We start from the raw sequence: 18,904 nt of genomic DNA on the forward strand, positions 1-18,904 counted from the left end.
TAAGGTACTGTATCCTGTATTCTCCATTTTTGACTTTTTCCTTGATTTAGTGTAGACAAAGCAGCGAGAACCGAAACATTGTGTAAAATAAACTCCAATCAACAATAATTTCATTCCAGAAATAACAAATTAGAACTTTATGTATCTTTATTATAATTCTAACAATGTATTATCTCTTAAAACATTTGAAATTCATATACATCTATATGAATGTGTATATGCATTTCATATACATATATTCTGTAAATTAGCTTTCATCAATTCATACTTTCTTTTAAAGATCTCTTGAAAGGAAAAATGTTTTCTATAGAGTCTGACCGATTGCTCTCGTTGGCAATTAACAGCCACCATATTTTAACCTTCTAAATGAATCTCATAATGTAATATCCAGACTTTCTGTAAGTTTACTGTTTCACCTCATTCACGCCAGCAGACCTTTTAAAGCCCTGAAGGACAAGCAGAATTTGGCAGTGCGATGAGGAAAGAAGCCACATTCTGCTCGTCCGTCCTTGCAGAAACTCTTCCTTTGGCTGAACGCTTGCTTCAAAACCATTTAAAGGGAAACGTGAAAAGCCAGTTACTAATGTAAAAAGGGCCTTTGCATAATACTGTTATGAACAGGTGTGTTGTACAAACAAAATGAGAAGCACATGGTTGATGCTGTCTGGTCTCTTGACAGGAAGGGACACGGTGTGGAGAAAAGGTCAAACTGTATAGAAAGCACATCGGTTAAATACATCGTACCTTTTCATGTTAAACCTTTGGAAGACAGAGATTGTTTAGAACTTTTGACTTTTTTAAACATCTTAAACCATTAGATAACCACTGTTTTTATCGTCCTTGTTGCTATTTCCTTTGTATTTAAACATCACTTTTACTCATTCACACGCCCTTGTTTACGTGCACATGATCTATGGGCAGATTAAACTAATCTGACACGCGACGTGTTGGAGGACTCCAAAGCAGTAGGAGAGGTGACGTGTGAACGGTGGGGGGGGGTCATGGGAGAGCCCTTATATTTGATCAACAGTGAGAATATAATCATTCCTGATGAGACGTGGATGTGCAGTGTCTTAAGACCCATTCAGATATGGAAAAGGAGTGATTTATGTGATCAGTTAAACGGAAGGGGGGCAGCATCCAATACATGTTATAGCCTTGCTTTAAATAAATGAATACATTGTTTTCCCTTCCCGGCTGCGACACTTTCAGTATCCGCATGAGATCAAGTGACAAATCACTTCAAACGGAGGAAATCATTTGAGGCCATGAATAAAGCAGCGTGTGAAATGTGCTTCATGTCAAAAGCTGCAATGCTTCTGGACAGAGACGACGTCAAGGGTTCTGTGCACAAAATAATATGCATCTTTCAGTTCAAAAATACTTATATATATATAAGAACACATTTTTTTATATCAACAGCCGTTACGTCTGTCACAAAGTCAGAAAACACCTTGACAGCCTCAGCAACCAAAGGCAGGGGGCAGGAACTCTGAAGTCAAAATAACAGTAAGGACGATGAAAGTCATGATAAACAGTAACAATAAATCTCTTCATATCAATATTAGTAATCCATTTCTCATTTTAAAGTTTAAAAATTGTAAGAAGAATCATAGTATTAAAACTTGATATAAGCCTTTTTCTCCAATCCCCTCGAGACAGGTGGCTGCTTGTTTCCTTGGGGATTCTGTCGAGGGGGGGGGGTTAGTGGGGAAAAGCAAGAAAATGGCAGTTTTTCCTCTTCCCCTCCCCTCTCCTTTGCGGTCTCCTTCAGATGGAAGGTCTTTGTGGACTTAAGGGGGGGGGGGTCTCTTCAAATGGTCACGTGAGCGGTCTCACAGGTGAAAGCACAGTATGTCTCCTTTTGTATACGTGTATTTTAGATCCAAACATACAGTGTGTCTATATACGTGTCCCATTAACTCTTAATGCAATCACTTGTGTGTGTGTGTCTATATGTTGGTGTATGCATGCAGGCAGGTAAAGTCGTAACTCAGGTGTCTGTGAGTGTAACTGTGATTCTTTTTTTTATTTTTTATTATTCTGTCGGTCTGGGCACTTATTTTTGCTACAAATGTGTGATACAGTGACCAGTCTGCATATACACATACATATATACATATATCCTGTACACATATATGTATATATGTATTTCATGATAAGACTTAAGATGATAAAGAGCTAGAGAGAAACAAACGATTCTGAGCACAGGACCTGCAGTGAGGAGACGTAACCCATGGGAACGCAGAGCCAGTCAGAGTCATCCGTCTGCGCCCTCGTCCCCTCCGGTGACAGACGGGGACGCGGCCACGACGTTTCTGACCTCGCGTCGTGCTGTACATCCGCCATCCAGGCACAAAAAAGCTTTGCACGTACAGACACCCGCCAGCGTTCGCTCTCAGTTCATCCGCAGTGATGTTCAGACACGTTTCGGGACTTCACATTGGAGTTTTCACTGATCAAAGTATCGTTGGTGGCTCAAACGGATTCTACCCGCCAGCTGACGGGTGAGAGGGGTGTTTGAATCCAGCCGGCCTACGATCGCTCCGCTTTAGTATTTGGCTCGATTTCATCGCTGTTCTTTACTTGGAAGATCTGCTGCAGCCACAGTGTCCTCGCGCACGTTTTAGATAGGTGTGTGTGTGTCTGCGTGACAGTGCATGCATGTGGGGGACGTACTCGCGTCTGTCAGCCTGCCACAGCGGGAGTTGTTGAGGATCCTCAGCCCTTTTTCCATCCCTGTGTCTCCGTCTCCCTTTGGGCCTTAATTCCCTCTCACTGTCGCTCTCTGTGTGAAATCTGCCCCCCCCCATACACACACACAGACACACTTGTTGTGTGAATCCACGATGGATAGTAGCAGTTGTGTCTTCCTCCCTCTTTGACTCCGACCCCCTTTCCAACTCTCCATCTCGACGTTTTTCTGCCTTCTGCAACCTCAGCTGCGGCTCCCGTCATCCCTCCTCCTCTCAGTCGGACCTTCCCGAGGGGACAGAACCAAAATGGGAAACGGGCTACTGGCCAGCCTGAGGACGGAAGCACAGACGTAAGACAAAGGTTATCTTTGGTGTTTTTTCTTTAGATATATATAAAATGGTATCACTATAATGGTATTATAGAATACCATGAAAATGGTATAAAATAGTAAGCCATAAAATAATTATATATTATATAGTACAATATATAATTATTTATACAAGTATTAAAAGATGTCATAACACACTGTCATCAAATATAATTTCATCAAATATTATAAAATATATACATATATTTCAGAAAAATGGAAATGGGAAAGGAATAGTTTGTAATGGAGATGTAATGACAAATGTTGCTATATATTTATGATTATGATTTAGTTGTTTAAAAAAAGAGATCGCTCTTTTCTCATCACTTTATTTTTTCATCAAAAAGTCTTAGTATAGCACGGACAAAATAATCAACAGCATATTGTCAAAAAAGTTATGAAAAAAGGAATTATATTAATAATATGATTATTCTATATATATAAAAGAGTTGTAGCATAGCATATCATGAAGGGTTGGAAAAAATGTCATAGTATTTCAATTGAAGCCATTCAAATCACAGCATATCGAAAATAAGTGATGAAAAAGCACATCAAACAAGTCATAGTATAGTATTGTGAATAGATTGATGAAAAAGGATGTCAGCCATACCTGTCCAATACGGTCCTGAGGGCCCGCTCTATGTTCATTCGGTGGCCAACGCGAGTCACGCCCAGATCCAGAAAGTCGTCCTTGGTGAGGGAGGGCAGGTGGGTGCCGTCAATCTCGTTGTCCAGGAAACGCTCCCTGTGCTCCCCCAGGTTCAGGTACCCCAGCCAGTCTGCGACGTCGTACTTGGTCCAGTACGGCAGCGGCTTGGAGGCGAAAGGCTTTGTGGGGGAAGGTGGCGGCAGGTGGGGGTAACTCAGGCATGTGGGCGGAGGGTGGGGGTGCATCGGCGGAGAGGAGGCCCCGGACAGGAAGTGAGTGGGAGAAAGGGATCGAGAGACGACCAGGGCCGAGTTGGGAGGAGGCGGCGCGCCCGAGGGCGCGAACAGCGGAGGGGAGGGCGAGAAGTACGGGTCCCCGAGCGGGTTCCCCGGGGACGGCGGCGTGATCGAGCCCCGCAGGTCGTACATGGCGCTGTAGAGGGGTGTGGTGGGCAGCAGCGGGAGGGACGACGGCCGCGGCGGACCCAGCTTGGGCCTCTCCGACGGGGAGATGAGGGGACTCGGCGCCCTGCGGCGCTGGAACATGTGCGACTCTGCTTTGCGGGACTCGCGGCTGGGGATGAACTGGAATTCCAGGGCTTTGGTCCGGTAGACGGGCCTGTGTTTCGGGGAAGTGGGATACGGGGCGTAGGACGTGGGGGAAATCGGGGAATGCGAACGAGGAGGCTGAGACGCAGCTGGGGGCTGAGGGGACGGCGAGCGTCCCCAGTTGGGGTACTGGGAGGCGGGGGTGGGGGACGGGGACAGCGACGGCTGCGATAACGAAATCGGAGACGGGGACAGGGATCGAGCCGACGGAGGACTCAAAGCCGAGGCCGAATCTTCTGAGAATCTGTGAATGGAGAGGGTTGAGTATAATAATAAGGTTTAAAAATTCTCTAGTGTCTCACAACATGTTGTACATTCAATCAAAAGTGTTTGTGTTCTCCCTGACAGAAGAAAAAAAAAAGAGTGTAGAGGTGGCTCCATTACCTGTTTCTGGCTCTGAGAGAAACACATGGAAAAATCCAGAGAAATAAAAGAAGAGGAGAGTTTACACAGTATAGACAAAACATCCACACAGCACAGTACGCAGTTTTCACAGAACAGGTGGCAAACATACACATGTGCGAACACCGAGAACGAGACGAATACTGCCGCCCGTGCCGGGTTCTGGTTCGCTGACGTGTACCTGTGTCGGCCCAGAGGGCTCTGGCTGCTCCAGCCGTCCTTGGTTCTCTGCTGCAGTTTGCTGCTCAGCTCATTTATGATGCTGGGCTTCATACTGGACGCGGGGGGGTAAACCTTTTTCCCCTCTAGAATCGCCGCGGACTGGTCAGCCGCCATTTGCCCGTCGCCCCAGTGGGGCTTCGTCTCCGGGGTGCGGGGGCGATCAAAGTACGGCGATATTGGACGTCCCAGGTTCTGCACGTCCCTCCCCGTGTACCCGTCGCGGCTGCTGTCGTCCACCCCCTCCTCGTCGTCGTCCTGCTCGTCCCTGCGCCTGTGGGAGTGGAAGGAAGCGGGGGCGGTGCTGGTCCGACCTCCCTCTCTGAACCTGTTCGCCTTCGGGTAGGTGGACGCCGCTGCCGTGGCGTTCTGCATCTCGAAGGTTTGTCCGTCCAGGTAGCTCATGTAAGACTCCAGAAAATCCCCTCCCCTTTGTGATTCCCCCGTCCCCCCTCCTCCCGTCCGTCCTCCCCTCTCCGCCCGGTCCAGCCTGTCTCCCCGGACACTGGCCAGGATGCTGTCCAGGTGGTGGTCGCTGCTGCTGCGGCTGTCCAGCTCCTCGATCCCAGAGTCCACCACCGTCTCCTGGGACTCTCCTTTCGTGGCAGCAGGGTGAGGACGGTGGTGCTCCCCTGACCTGCGACTCCCCGTGGTGGCAGTGGAGGATGCGGCGTGTGCGGCGTGTGCGCGCTCCTGGTAGAGCTGAGCGGAGGTGCACGTTGTGGCAGCGGCACAGCTAGCGGTCACGGCGTGCGAGAAGGTGCCCCGGTGCGCGGCGGAGGTGGCGGCGGCGGCGGTCGAGGCCGGTGCCGGGGTACCGCGGTAGCCCGGGGGAGGTGCGACGGTGTGCGGGAGAGGCGTGGGCGAAGAGCGCCCAGGGGCGTGTGAGCTGTTGTAAAGGTGGTGGGGGTGGGACACGGAGAAGGGCCTGTGATAGGACCCCGGCGGGGGTGGCGGGGAGACCGACGGTGGAGGTGGAGGTCCCGTTGACGAGGTGGGCTGCAGGGTGGAGGGCGAGTGAGGCGGCGGCGGGAGGGGGTTGGGCGACGTTTGGTATGGGGAGGCAGCGGATTGCGTGAGGTTCGCCACCTCGCTGTCGTACGACGTGAGGCTGGAGGCGGTGGAGTCTCCTGCCTGAGGGGAGGGCAAGGGGGTGTGAGCGTGAAACCCACCTCCAAATGAGTCTTTAATGGGGGCCGGGGGAGGGGGTGGGGGAGGAGGAGGCGGAGGGACCGGCTGCTGGCGGGACGTCGAGCTGTTTGCGCGCATCCCGTGTGGCGAGTACCCGGACAACCCCCCCGTGCCCCGGTCGAAGCTGTTGGCAAACTGCAGCGGAGGCGGGAGAGGGTCGGCGTAGACGAACTCGTCGTCGGCGTCAATCGAGGGGGCGGGGGGGGGGAGGACCATCAGCCCAGTCCCAGCGCTCCCGGTGGTGTTCGCTGTCGGCTGAGAACCATTAGGTGGAGGCGAGGGAGGGGTGAGGGACAGGATGTAGGCGTCCGCTTGATTTTCCATCCTGAGAAAGGAGGGTCTCCCGGGCGGATGGGGGAGGGACGCGTCGGCGGCAGCTTGCTCCGCCCTCCTCATGTAATCCTCTCTTTCTTTGTCCCGCTCCCTCGACCTGTCCCGCTCCCTCGACCTGTCCCGCTCCCTCTCCTTGTACGTCGGCTGGTACGGTTGCGACTGGTAGTGGTGCGTGTGGACCGTTTTGTCCTCGGAGAAGCGAACTCGGAGCCCCTCGCGAGCCCCTCCTCCCTCGCGCTCCCTGTCCCCGCCGCCGCCTTCCTCACTCCACACGCTGCCGCCGCCTCCTCTGAGGATCCTGGGCGACGGCGGGCGACCGACGGAGGCCGTGGTGGCGGCCAGAGAGGACGAGGTGACCAGGTAAGAGGAGCTGGAGGACTGGGCGGTGGACGACACCGGCTGGGAGTTGACCGTCGACGAGGGGAACGCGGCGCTCGACATCTGGCGGCTGAAGTGGTGTTCGGTCCCCCTCCTCAGCCTGCTGTCGTCCCGCAGGGCGCGCTCCCTGGCGGCCAGGGCGAGGCCGAGCGGCGACGTGGGGTCGAGGGCCTTCCCGGTCAGCGGGTGAATGAAGGTGGTCGTGCCGGAGGACGCCGGCTGCCTGCCCGCCGCCGTGTACAAGTCGGTGGGCATCGACTTGGGTTGATAGTCCAGGGCAGGCGAGGAGTACTCGGGGAGGCCGAAGGCGGGGGGCATACTGCGGGTGTGGTGGATGAAAGTGTCCCCGGAGAACATGCCCTCGTCGATGGACTTGGACGGGCGGAGCCGCGTGGATGAACCCTCGGGCTGCGCGCCGAGCTGCTGCTGCTGTGACACTTGAGTCCTCGTCGTCCCGTCGCTCGCCCCGACGCTCACGTCCTCCTCGGCGGACATGAACAAGGAGGCACTCTTTCGGCGAGCTTCGTGCAGCCGCTCCCTGTCCCGGCGAGCGGCGCCGACAATGGCCGCCCCAAACTGGCTCGTGAAGTCCAGGTTGTCCTGGGAGGCTCGCACAGAAGGCAGGTAGGGAGGCGGCGGCGCCGGGACGGAGGGCGGGGCCGGGGGCTGTGGACCGGGCGCCGAGGGAGGAGGGCCGTAGGGTGCTTTGGCGTCGTCCGCCTCTCCTGATGCAGGAGCGTCGGCCTCCACGCTGCTGCCCTGGCTGCTGCGTCCGCTGCTGCTGGTCGAGGGCGCCTTGACGATAATGGTGGGGATGGGGATGGAGCTTTTCTCCACCGGGCCTTTCCCCCCGAGGGTGCCCTGGCCCGCGCGCAGGTCCTCCACCTTGGACTGTTTCACCAGTGGTCCCTTGCCTCTCCTGGCCCCTCCCCTGGGACCGCCGCCTGCCGCTCCAGCGCCGCGGTCGGCGCGCTGGGGTTGGCTCTGCGTAGTCTGCTGGGGCATCGCGGTGGCAACGCTGGACGGGAGGACGGCGTTGCTGTAGCCTCTCCTGAGCCCCGCGCTCTTTGCCCCCCCGCCGGCCCCCGCGCCGGCTCCGCCGGCCTCCCCCGAGTAGGCGACTTTTCGCGAAGCAGCCCTGCTTTGAACAGTGTGGCCGGTCGCGTGTGCGTAAGCGGTGCCGTGGTCCACCGCTCCACCACCGGGGCCCGTGCCGGAACTGCCCGACCTTTCCCTCCCGCCATGGGCGAAATGCGCCGCCTGGGAGTACGGCTGGTAGTGGGCGGGCGCCGAGGTGGACTGGGACACGGAGACGGGCTGCTGGGACGGCTTTGCCCTCCAGCCCAGCGGCGGAGCGGAGGAGAACGGAGGCTCTGGCGGCGCCGTGGTGGGAGGGGGAGGGATGTCGTCCGGGCCGGGCACAGACAGACTGCGGGCGAACTTCACGGCCGGAGGGTGCAGCGACTGCCTCTCCTCCTCAGGCACGCCTAGAGCAGAAGTATTGGCAAATGGAGAAACCCAATTAGAACGGGAACGAGATGTGCAGGTCTTACGGATGGTGTAAGAGTAGAGGAAATAGAGCCAGAAAAAGTGAAAGCTGAAGGTTATTCTATGAGAGTGTCTGTCTACGTCTGACTGCCCATCTACCTGCCAGCGGGTCTGTCCTCAGTTCTTCTGTCAGTAAGTCGGTTAGTGCCATGTGTTGTATTTTTACAAACAAGAAGCAACCGGGCAGCATCACACAGCATTTGTTTCGCTGGTCGCCAAAGAACATTTTACTATTTCAGTGAGCAAAGCTTTAGTGAGCAACCAGCACGAGAAATATGCACCAGAATAAAACAGAGATAAGTGGCACTAATAAACCAGATAGTAGTAAAAGACAAACAAACATATTTACTTTACAGTGTGGGAAAACACACGTTCAGCTACAGAAACAAAGTGTTTTTTTTGGTTGGAGACGAGACATCGTTGGCCACGGACAAACACGTCAGCACAGGGAGGACCTCCACCGGTCCCCGAGGACAGACAGACAGGCCAACGGAGGGGCAGACAGAAAAAAAAACAGACAGCCTCACCGATGGATTTCTGCCGCCGCATACCGTGCTTTGGGCCGTGACCTGAGTTGTACAGGCCGCGGTCGTAGCCGAGGCCCAGCCCCGACGGCACCATCCCCATCCCGGACGTATCGGCGTAGTTCGGCTGCAAAAAAAAAAAAAAAAAAAAAAGCAGAGAAAAGAAATCATTCGAGCGGAAGGTGGAGAGCGACGCGAGACTCACTCGTGCAGCTTCGTGGCGCCAACTTAGCTTTTCTCGCTTTTGCCTCCACGGTGAACAAAGAATACAAAAAGGAATAAATGCCCTTTCATGATGGATGAATTCAAGTAAACTCTGAATAAATGGCCGCTGCGTTTAACTGCAGAAAATGTTTAAACATAATATTAATATATATAAAGCATTTTATTAATTAAAACCTCAAAACACACAAACGGTACTCCCGTGTTTTTACAAAAAAGGGATGTAAGGATTGTAGAGATTTTGCAGTGACGCCGGTGTTGGGTTAAACTGCACGAGTCATGTGACGGTTGGTTAAACGCAGCCCCTCGTGTGTCCCTCGTCTTGACCTTCACGCCGGTCCGAGTGTTCTTCGTAGCGCTTGGAGGATTCTACCTGCCTCATACTTTTTGATGCTCACATAAGCAGCACACTGCCTCAGGACGCGTACACACACACACACCCACGTGGTGTGTAGGTCTCACGGCACACACCTCATTGCCGTAGAAACTCCGTCCTCTGTCTCTCTTTGGCCCCTGTCCCCGTGTCCCCGGTGCCTCATTGGTGCTGATTGTCTGCTGAGCTGCTGCAAGAATTTCATCTAGTTTATCTGAGATTAGAGGAGAGGGAGAGAGAGAGAAAGAGACGCGCACACACACACACACACACGGCAATGAAACAGAAAAATGGACAGCGACAAAGCGAAGGTTGAAAGCGAGGGGGGGGGGGGGGGGAAAGGACGCACTTGATGAACGTGGATAAGAAAAAGACATTGAGTAAACATCCACTGGCAAACATGAGCTCCCTTACTCAAAGCCATCTGATAGACTGTCCTCTTCTTCTCTGTAACTTGTGAGGATTCGAATTCTAAAAGAGAAGAAATTCAAAATGAGCACCATGAAAGTGACCGAATGCCGAGTCACGTTGGAGCGCCGTGAATGCGACGCCTGAAGCGAGAGAGTACCGGAGCATACCTGATTTTTTTTTCCACGGGGTAGCAGCTGGAAGGAGGACAAAGGGAGACATAAGGTTTGGCAGCAGTGAAAGTGAGATAGTGTCGTTACAGTGAATGCTAATCCGGCAAACTGAGTCACCCCGCCAGGCCTCGCTCCGTCTTCCATCACAGCCACGCTTTGAGACAGCTGATGCACGCACATGTTACAGTGAATATGTCTCACACACACACACACACAGTCTGCCTCTTGCTACTCTCTCTAACACACACACACACGTATATGTGGAATGAGTCTGAAGCGGACTCCCACCTCTCTCCACTGTCCAACAGTCAGGATGCAGCCAGCGGTGCGGTGGAGACAAAGGAGAAAAGACAACAAGAGAGTTAGTGTTTCCTCCAGTGACCAGTAAAGGAGTCAAGAGGAAGAATTAAAAGGTGACCCTTTAGTGTTTGCATCCACTAGTGGGAGTGAGCCTGTGTGTGGGGACTGAATGGGAATACAGTTATCTGCAATAGTTTGAATTAAATGTTTTGTCCAATGTTAAAACAAGGCTGAAATAGTTCAGAACTTTCCCACAGTTCATCTTTTATTTACTTCTGCACTACACTAATAGTTTCAAAATGAATTGGCCACTTCATTTTCACAAACAGCAGCCGCCTGAAATTATTCTCTTGAAAACCACCTTCTTGTGGACTCGAGTTTCCTGCAGGATTGTTTCCGTTTTAATTAGTGTCCTTGTTATCTTGCAGCATGACTTTTAGGTGAACTGGGACCCTGCACCAATCACAGAGGTGAGACCGAGTCGTCGTCACATCCAAATGAATTCTGAAGGACTGGAATGAGCATATGGTCGGGCTGACAAGGCCTCGTCCCACAATCGGCTCCTCTCACCTTGATCCACAAGGCAGCAAAAGACAATCTCAGTAAACTTAAAAACCCACATCTCAAGGATCTCGGCATATTTATTGTTATGCACACTTAGCTGAGAGTAATGTTATTTCACATAAAACACATAATATTGATACATATTTTCCTGTAATTTTGAACAAGATACACACTAAGAGGGACAAATGAATCAAATTTAAAATGCTCTCTTGGGGACAAAATATGTAATGTAATGTTTCTGAATTACCTCAAACCACATGCACTCTATATCACTTCCGTTCATCTCAATACCTTGTTGTGACGATGTTGCTTGTACACACAGTGCAAAATAGCAACACTGAGCCCACCCTCTAAAATGATGGCGTTTCGCTATTAAGCTCTCGAGCCGATGTCTCTAGTGAACACGAGCACCTTTAGGTCTGCTGGAGGGATCTTCTATGCACGGAGATCATTAAAACAGTATCACTGCATACGTAGAGGTCTAGTGGTTAGACAATAGTGAGTAGAGTAAGGTCTAATGTTGGAAGGGAGGTGGCGTTGCTGGGATGCTGGAAACTGGCACCTTTGTTTTAAACACGCTTTGTGCTGGCGAGGCCACAAAGGGCTGATTCCTACACTCTGGATATAGTTCAGTCATGATGACGTTTCATTCCAGTTAGCAAATGCCTTACGCATTTACCTTACACAAAGAAGCTAAACATTTTGGAGTGGTGGGTATCTACTAATGGAAAAAAAACCTTGACATTTCTTAACCTTGTTTAAACTACAGAACTTATTTTTAGGCTTTTTTTTTTTTAAATGGAGAAGAGGGAACAGAAGCGCAACAATGCTGACTGCAGGTGTCAGGGATTCAGTCCACCATCACCATGCACTGACCTCCCAGTGCTTTGCCTCAGATAGAGATGGCATTGGCCTGGGCACACTTGATTTGTAACCACAGCAACGGACCGGAACATTGAATATTATTGCTCATCTCAATAATTTTATCCTGGCTGTGACTTTGTCTGAATGAATGAAAGACATTCTCAACAAAAAGATACCAAGGACCTACTGTGCAACTTGCTCGCAAATACATGATGGACCTGAAAAACCCTTCTCAGGCGATGCCATTCCCCTGCAGCGTTACCGTGACGACAAACACTTGCTGAGTGTGTGTGTGTGTGTTTTGGGGTACACTGCTCTGTGGGCGCTGGGGTTAAAGCTGTGGGGGGGGGGGGGGGGGGGGAGCAGCGTGGGGTGGGGTTGGGGGGGGGGAGGAGGGAGGTGGGGTGCAGGAGGATAAGAGGTAAGAGATGCGGGCAGTGAGAGAGGAATCACAGGGTGGATAGCGGACACTTTTTCCTGGGTGGGGTTACCTGTAGTGAGGGTGCTGGTAGTGACAGAGTGGAACCTCTGAAAGCACAGTCACAGTGAAATGCGTTGAGACCGTCATCGCCATCGGAATCTTCTTTTTTTTTTTTTTTCCTGTCCCTCTCTTTTCACTGAGTGGCTATCTAAAATTAGACCTGGCCTAAGTCCCCCTCCACACTTTCAGCATCTATATCCAACTCCTCACACTCTGGTTTCACACTGGTTTTTTTCCCATCATCTCGTATCACCTAAATCTATTCATCACAGTCACTTTTTTTCTCCCCCTCTTCAGCTTTAACGCACTTAGTTTATTTGTCCGTATCTTCCCCGTCTGTCTCTTCGTTCTTTACATTCCTTTACTCCCCCCCCCCCTAATTCCCGCCAATTTCTTACCCATCTCCTCCAGCTCTGAAGTCATGGATTTGGATCTTAGGGCGATGGCGGGAGTGTTCAGCCTCTTACTCTGCTGGGGGACTGGAGGGGGGAGATGGACAAAAAAGAAAGGCATTTGAGCTGGATCAGTCCCCCCCCCCCCCCCCCGGCGTTCACCTACAGTAGCGCGAGACAAGACTCTTACTTTTCTTCCTCGAACCCTCCTCCATGTCAGGGTTTCGGGTTACCATGACTACCTTCACCATGAGGCTGTTGCCACCTTGCCGGATCATGTTGACAACTTGTCGGTGACCGACTTTCACCACATTCTGTCCGTTGACCTTGTAAAGACACACAGAGACAGCGTTTGCTACCGTTTATCAATACAATTCATTCATTTGACTGAAATATAAACATCATGCGACCCATAATGCAACGGTGAATCGTGGCAGCACCTCTATCAGGAAATCCCCCATCCTGAGACCCGCCCTCCAGGCGACGCCTCCCTCGTCCACTGACTCCAGGTACTGCAGGGCGGGGAAGGCCGGGGTCGGGGTGAACTCCTCAATAGGAGTCTGAGCTGGAGGCACCGTGAAAAAAATATTATGAACGCGATGAAGTGGGATTTGATCCACCGGTCCATATACATAGGAGCTTTATGCATACATATACACACACATATATATATATATGTCTTACCTTTGGCACCTCGCAACACAAAGCCGAAACCCTCGCTGTCTTTTTTCTGCAGGAGCACTGACTTCTCCTTGATTATATAGTCACTATCAGAGAGAAGAGAGACACACACACAGATAAATAACACAAGGCATGAATAAAAGACAAAAGATGGACGTGTAATGTGCATCCTTCCTGTTTCATCATCAGTAACATTAGGAAACTCATTTCAGTTTTTTGTCCCTCCCTATACTGTAAGCTTCCATATGGTTGATATTAATCTGATATCTTGGTAAGCCTGATTCAGCAGACAGTTTATGTACCCTCAATTATATCGTTGTTTTATAATGATCTATAATAGAAACAGTAGCAATAGATAGCAATGTGTTCTAAATAGCAATGTGTTCTAAATTTTTATTGCTTTTCAGAAAAGAAGACAATACATTTCGGAAATAGAAACCACAAAATGCTTCAGTGATCAAATTCTAAATCTGAATATTACATTTTAAAATGTTGCCGCTTCGACCCCAAACTACAGTTAAGCTCCAACCAACACAAAACGCCCCACAGGGCTGTTGTGCTGTTCTTCCAGAGCCACGGTGACCCTTTGGTCCATAACGGCACCACTTCTCAGGGATGCCGAATGCTGTTGTGAAAAAGAGGCGATTCAGTCCGTCAGTGAGTCCGAGGGGTTTATGTTGCGTGTCAGCTGTAACACACTGTAACCACATGCTCATAAATCCGCCGTGCAGCCAAATAGTGCCAGCCCACTCCATCTGTTCATCCCTCCCCCCCCTCGCTCTTCACTGGCGTCTCTCCATCCCGATGGGGCCCCGCCTCCTCCGTACCTCTCTGTGTTCCCTGCCTTGTTCTTCAAAACTTCTACTCTTTCCTTTCTGATCACATTTTCCTCTCATGATCTCGTTAGTTCGGTCTATTGAGTGTGTGATTCTCTCCGCTGGCCGCGTAAGCCCCTCCGTCTCTGCCAAGGCGCTCTCTCGTTGTCGTTCTTGTCGTTGATCTCAAACGCTCAGTGGGGGGGGGGGGAATACCTGAGCACGTACCATTCAAACGAGCCTTAAGGTAGGACGGAGTAGACGTGTGTTACTATTGGAAAATAGATGCATTGAATAAGAAACTGTCGCGCTGTAGGTTGTAAGTCTGCAACACAAGCAACAAGTCACCATGGAAACGCGGCATGCTTAAAGACAACAAACACATTGGTTACAATCACATTTTTGCTCTTGTTCTTCTACTGATGTTGTTTAGTCTCCGCTAAAATATTATGGATTACTACTCAAATAGTTTATTTGAGGGTCAGAATCGTTAACATCTCAAAGACTACATTCAAACGACTATTACATCCAAAGCCGGTGATAACTTCTTTACTCCACTCAGCGCCTAATGAGGCCAAGTGCTGGGAACCCGGCGATATGAACTCATCCGAATGACAAACCGCTCTGAGAGGGGACACCAAAAGGCAGCAATAAATGCAGAATATGCCTGATGAAAACTTTATGGAGCACTGCTGCGATGCACTCAGAGTCACGAGGGAGAACAAGGTGAAGTCGTTCATAACTCTGGCGCGAATGACCTGGCATGAGGTCACTTCTATCGTGTTTTTGTTGCACTGCTTCTACTATTCAGTCACGGTAATAATCACTAAAATCCCATCCGACCACCGCATGCCACTGACTGCGGCGTTGTCGTCTCGAAGATGTCATCAACTTTAAGTGAGTTGAATTCCCCTGAATGCTGAATCATTTCTGGACCGAAAGCTCCTCAAAGTGCAGCTCTGAAATGCATCTTTCATTAATCAGAATCAGCACCCCTCCCCCCTCATCCCCATCCCCATCCCATTGTCCCCAAATCTGTCCGGTCCACGTTGTAAAACACAGGGTGCTCAAACACAACTTAAACATTGACACTATTTCTTTAGCATTTTGAAATGCAACTTCTGGTATAATTAGTCACTACATCTAATAACATCTAATAACAGTACATCACCAGTATTTATACTTGTGTTGGGCTTTTGAGAGAAAGGGATGAACTTTTAAACTTTACAAGTGGACAACTAAACAAAGCATTCATTGAACCGTTTGTGACGCTACATCGGCTTATGCAGAGAGCAGAGCAGGTTCAGCCACTGGGGCCTACCTGTGTGCACTGCGTCCTTCAGAGGAACCGTGGAACACGGCAACCGCGCCGCTTCCTGAGCATTAGCGAACAAATACTGTCATCAGTGCACCAAATACGTTCAACTGAGCTGGACAGAGCGTCACGTCGCACAGCCCAATACTGCCATTTCCTTCCAAAAGCAGCGGTTTGGCCGCGCAGGCTTCCGTAGAGGTGTCAGAAAGAAACTGCAACTTGTCATGCATGCTGCATCGTTAAAACTCACTGTTTCCAATTTGTCGGCAGCCTCTCTCTCTCTCTCTCTGCCTCTCTCTCTCTCTGCTTCTCTCACATACACACCAGTTAACGTACGCGCGCCGCACAATACGCAGGACACAAGAACACATGCAATCAACCAGTCGAGAGTGAAAGAGAAATGTCCCAGCCGACCTTTAAGCTTTTGATGGACAACAGCAAACACATCATCCATGCACATCCACACACACACACACACACACACACACACACACACGCAAACATTAGGAATGCACGCACACAAACACACAATCAATCTGCGCATCAGTAAAAGCTTCGGTGCAGCGCTGCTAGAGGACGTTTGTTCTACGATTCAAAGCAGAGAGAAATAAAACGACACACACACACACACACAGATGTTCACACAGCGAAACACAGAACGGCTGCACTGCTCATACGCCGGGCTGTGCAGCAGCGGCGCACACATACATCACACACACACACACGCGCTCACATGGAGGCACACTGAATCAAACACATCACCGTCTGCAGGCATGCATTGCAACATCTGCCAATCTATCGCATAGCTCCTGGCCTGACATTCGTAACGTCCACATGCATTCGTCTCTGGAGGGAGAGATGGAGGGAGGGAGGGAGTGAGGGAGTTGACGGGAGGAGGGTAATGAAAGCCATGCCAGGTACCTGTAAATGAACCAGACGCTCCTGTTCACAGGGCCGAGCGACGGCCAGGAAGAAGAGAGGGAGAGGGAGAGGGAGAGATCCTCCTCGCCGCATGCCCCCATCGCCATTTCCTCCCCTCCCTCCCCTCCTCCTCCTTCTCCTGCTCCTGCTCCTGCTCCTTCCCGTCTTCCAGCGAGACAGCAGCGAGCGCGAGCCGCGAGAGAAGAGGAGGAGGAGAGGAAGAAGAGGAGGAGGAGGAGGAGGAGGAGGAGAGAGAAATGGGAGAAGGGAAAGGGAGAGGGCCGAGCTCTCCCAACCCCTTCATACTTAAGACAGAGAGAGAGAGGAGGAATGGGAGAGGGAGAGATGGAGATGGTTCATTGTGACTGCGACACAGAGAGGGGGAGAGAGAGAGAGAGAGAGAGAGAGTAGAGGGTGAGTACAGGAGCAAGGCGAGCGGGAGGGGGAATAAGGTGGTTTAAGAAAAGTAGAGAGAGAAATTAGGTAATTTGGAGAAAGAGCGAGTGGGAGGTGATTGGGTTTGTTTTTTCGCAGGGGACGAACGTCCAAACACACACAGTCCAGACGTGCATCGATACGACAACTCACAAACAACACTTCTGTCTCCCCTCTTTCTCATAACTCCTGCCGTTTCTACTGTGTGATTTGAATGTAGAATTGACTCTGCCCATCTGTCACTGTCATGGTTTCCCATTCATGAAATTGGACGCGACTGAGACAAGTCTGTGCTGTGTACAGTGCGAGCTGCAGGACATGCTGGTCTCGAAGTTTAAGTGAACCAGTATCGTCATGTGACACCATGATAAAAAGCCAAGTCAAATTATTACTATGAGGCATCGTTACAAATCCTTTAAATTGCATGCACACACAAACAGGAGCACATTCACAAAGACAAAAGTGGCCTCACGTTTGCTGTAAATAAAGCGTGAATGAGAGGGTACAGCGAGGTGAAGGGGGGGGGGGGGGGAAAGAGGCACATCGATGCAGACAGGAAGAGGAGAGAGGACAGAGAAACAGCTGGTGGGTGAGTGGCGGAAGAAGGAAGAGCAGGAGGACAAGGAGAGATAGACAGAAAGAGAGAGAGAGAACAGATTCTCTCAAATTGCCACTCACATCATTTCTCAGTCCGAGCCTCCTTCCATGTATGTCGAAGCATTCCTCCTCCATCAACTTGCCCTCTCTCCCTCCCTCCTTCCTTCCTTCCTTCCTTTCCCTTCTACGTCTCTCTCTCTTGCCTCCCTCCTGCCTTTGAGGATGATCACAGCTCTTGTTCCCCTCTCTTCTCACATCTCTGCCTTTTTGTTTTTCTCCCTGCATGTCAGGCTACACCGCTGTGATTCTGTGTACAGTGTGTGTCTCTGTGTGTGCATGCATGAGTGAGGAGAGAGAGAGCGAGATAAAGAGAGGACATGAGGGAAAGCGGAAGTGAGGGAGGTAGAGAGAGAGAGAGAGAGAGAGAGAGAGAGAGAGGGAGAGAGAAGGGGGAGGGAGCAGAAGCACAAATGTTGACAGAAGGTCCAGATTATTGTGTGGTTTTGTGTATCTGCATTCTGCAGTGTGTTTGCGCGTCTTTCATACACCCGAACACACTCATTAGTACTGTTGTCTCTCTTTTTGCAAATGTCAGCATAAAGCTTGATAAAATAAAGTCCTACTTGTTGGGAGAAATATTTTTAAAAAATTCAAGGAGAAGACTTTCCTGTTGCCTATGCGCAAGCAAAGAGGCGATGCAACCACCCCAGCAGTGGTGGCGGTGTTCTGCATCGCTGCCCCAAACTCTGTGAGCTCACTTGTCCTTATCTGACCTAACGTTGGCGCACAGATGATCTCGTGTGGGCCAGCAGAGGAGCAGCAGCGAGTACAGATTATGTAGCGTTTAATTGCCACGTCCAAGCTGTGGCGACGACACAGAGATCTGATGACACGAGAAACGCGGCTTTTTGATCTAATTCATTATGAAACGAGGCGTGAGGTGTTTTGTCAGCTAGAACATACTGCTAACAACGCCGAAGGTAGGAGGAACAAATGCCATTTATACCATGGAAGGGCAAGTTGTCCTGTCTGGGTTTAAGGAGGAGGAAAGAGGAAACATGCGGGCAGAGGTGTAGCAGACAGTTTGTAAAAAGTTCACTGCTTGTCACTGCTGGTTCCCAAGTCATCACATCACTCACTCGGGTACGTATTAAGTGAATGTCCACACTATATTACCCAATTAATGCAGCTCATCTCACTGACTGCCGGGTTTCGGTTGTCACGTCTCGCTTTAATGTCAAGGCTTGTACCTTTGCTGCAAAAAGCCAGACTACCAAATTCATAAAGTCATGGGGTCTTAGACCTCATTATTCATCGTCTTGGATGTCAGTTCAATCTGATATTACTATTCTCAATAGAAAAATTCAGACTCTCTTAGGAGAAAAGTTGACACGGCACAGAACGGCCTCCTTCCATCATCCAACCCCTTGGTACCTTTCCCCGGGGC

At 50.6% G+C, this 18,904-nt stretch overlaps 1 protein-coding gene across 1 annotated transcript in view; it reads right to left on the reverse strand.

Annotated features, from left to right (window-relative positions):
* Positions 1 to 129: 129 nt before the first annotated feature.
* The window catches only part of shank1 (SH3 and multiple ankyrin repeat domains 1), a 47,357-nt gene continuing 28,582 nt past the window's right edge, over positions 130 to 18,904 (reverse strand). The window contains exons 16-27 of the mRNA XM_062566155.1: positions 13,378 to 13,460; positions 13,134 to 13,258; positions 12,884 to 13,019; positions 12,700 to 12,780; positions 10,381 to 10,389; positions 10,090 to 10,116; positions 9,926 to 9,982; positions 9,610 to 9,725; positions 8,920 to 9,043; positions 4,899 to 8,331; positions 3,675 to 4,565; positions 130 to 3,026 (exon numbers count right to left, since the gene is read on the reverse strand). Of these exons, the coding sequence (XP_062422139.1) occupies positions 2,939 to 3,026; positions 3,675 to 4,565; positions 4,899 to 8,331; positions 8,920 to 9,043; positions 9,610 to 9,725; positions 9,926 to 9,982; positions 10,090 to 10,116; positions 10,381 to 10,389; positions 12,700 to 12,780; positions 12,884 to 13,019; positions 13,134 to 13,258; positions 13,378 to 13,460 (5,170 nt within the window). The 3' untranslated portion in view covers positions 130 to 2,938. The remainder of the gene's footprint in view (positions 3,027 to 3,674; positions 4,566 to 4,898; positions 8,332 to 8,919; positions 9,044 to 9,609; positions 9,726 to 9,925; positions 9,983 to 10,089; positions 10,117 to 10,380; positions 10,390 to 12,699; positions 12,781 to 12,883; positions 13,020 to 13,133; positions 13,259 to 13,377; positions 13,461 to 18,904) is intronic.

Source organism: Pungitius pungitius, chromosome 12, assembly GCF_949316345.1.
Source record: "Pungitius pungitius chromosome 12, fPunPun2.1, whole genome shotgun sequence".
NCBI lineage: Eukaryota > Metazoa > Chordata > Actinopteri > Perciformes > Gasterosteidae > Pungitius > Pungitius pungitius.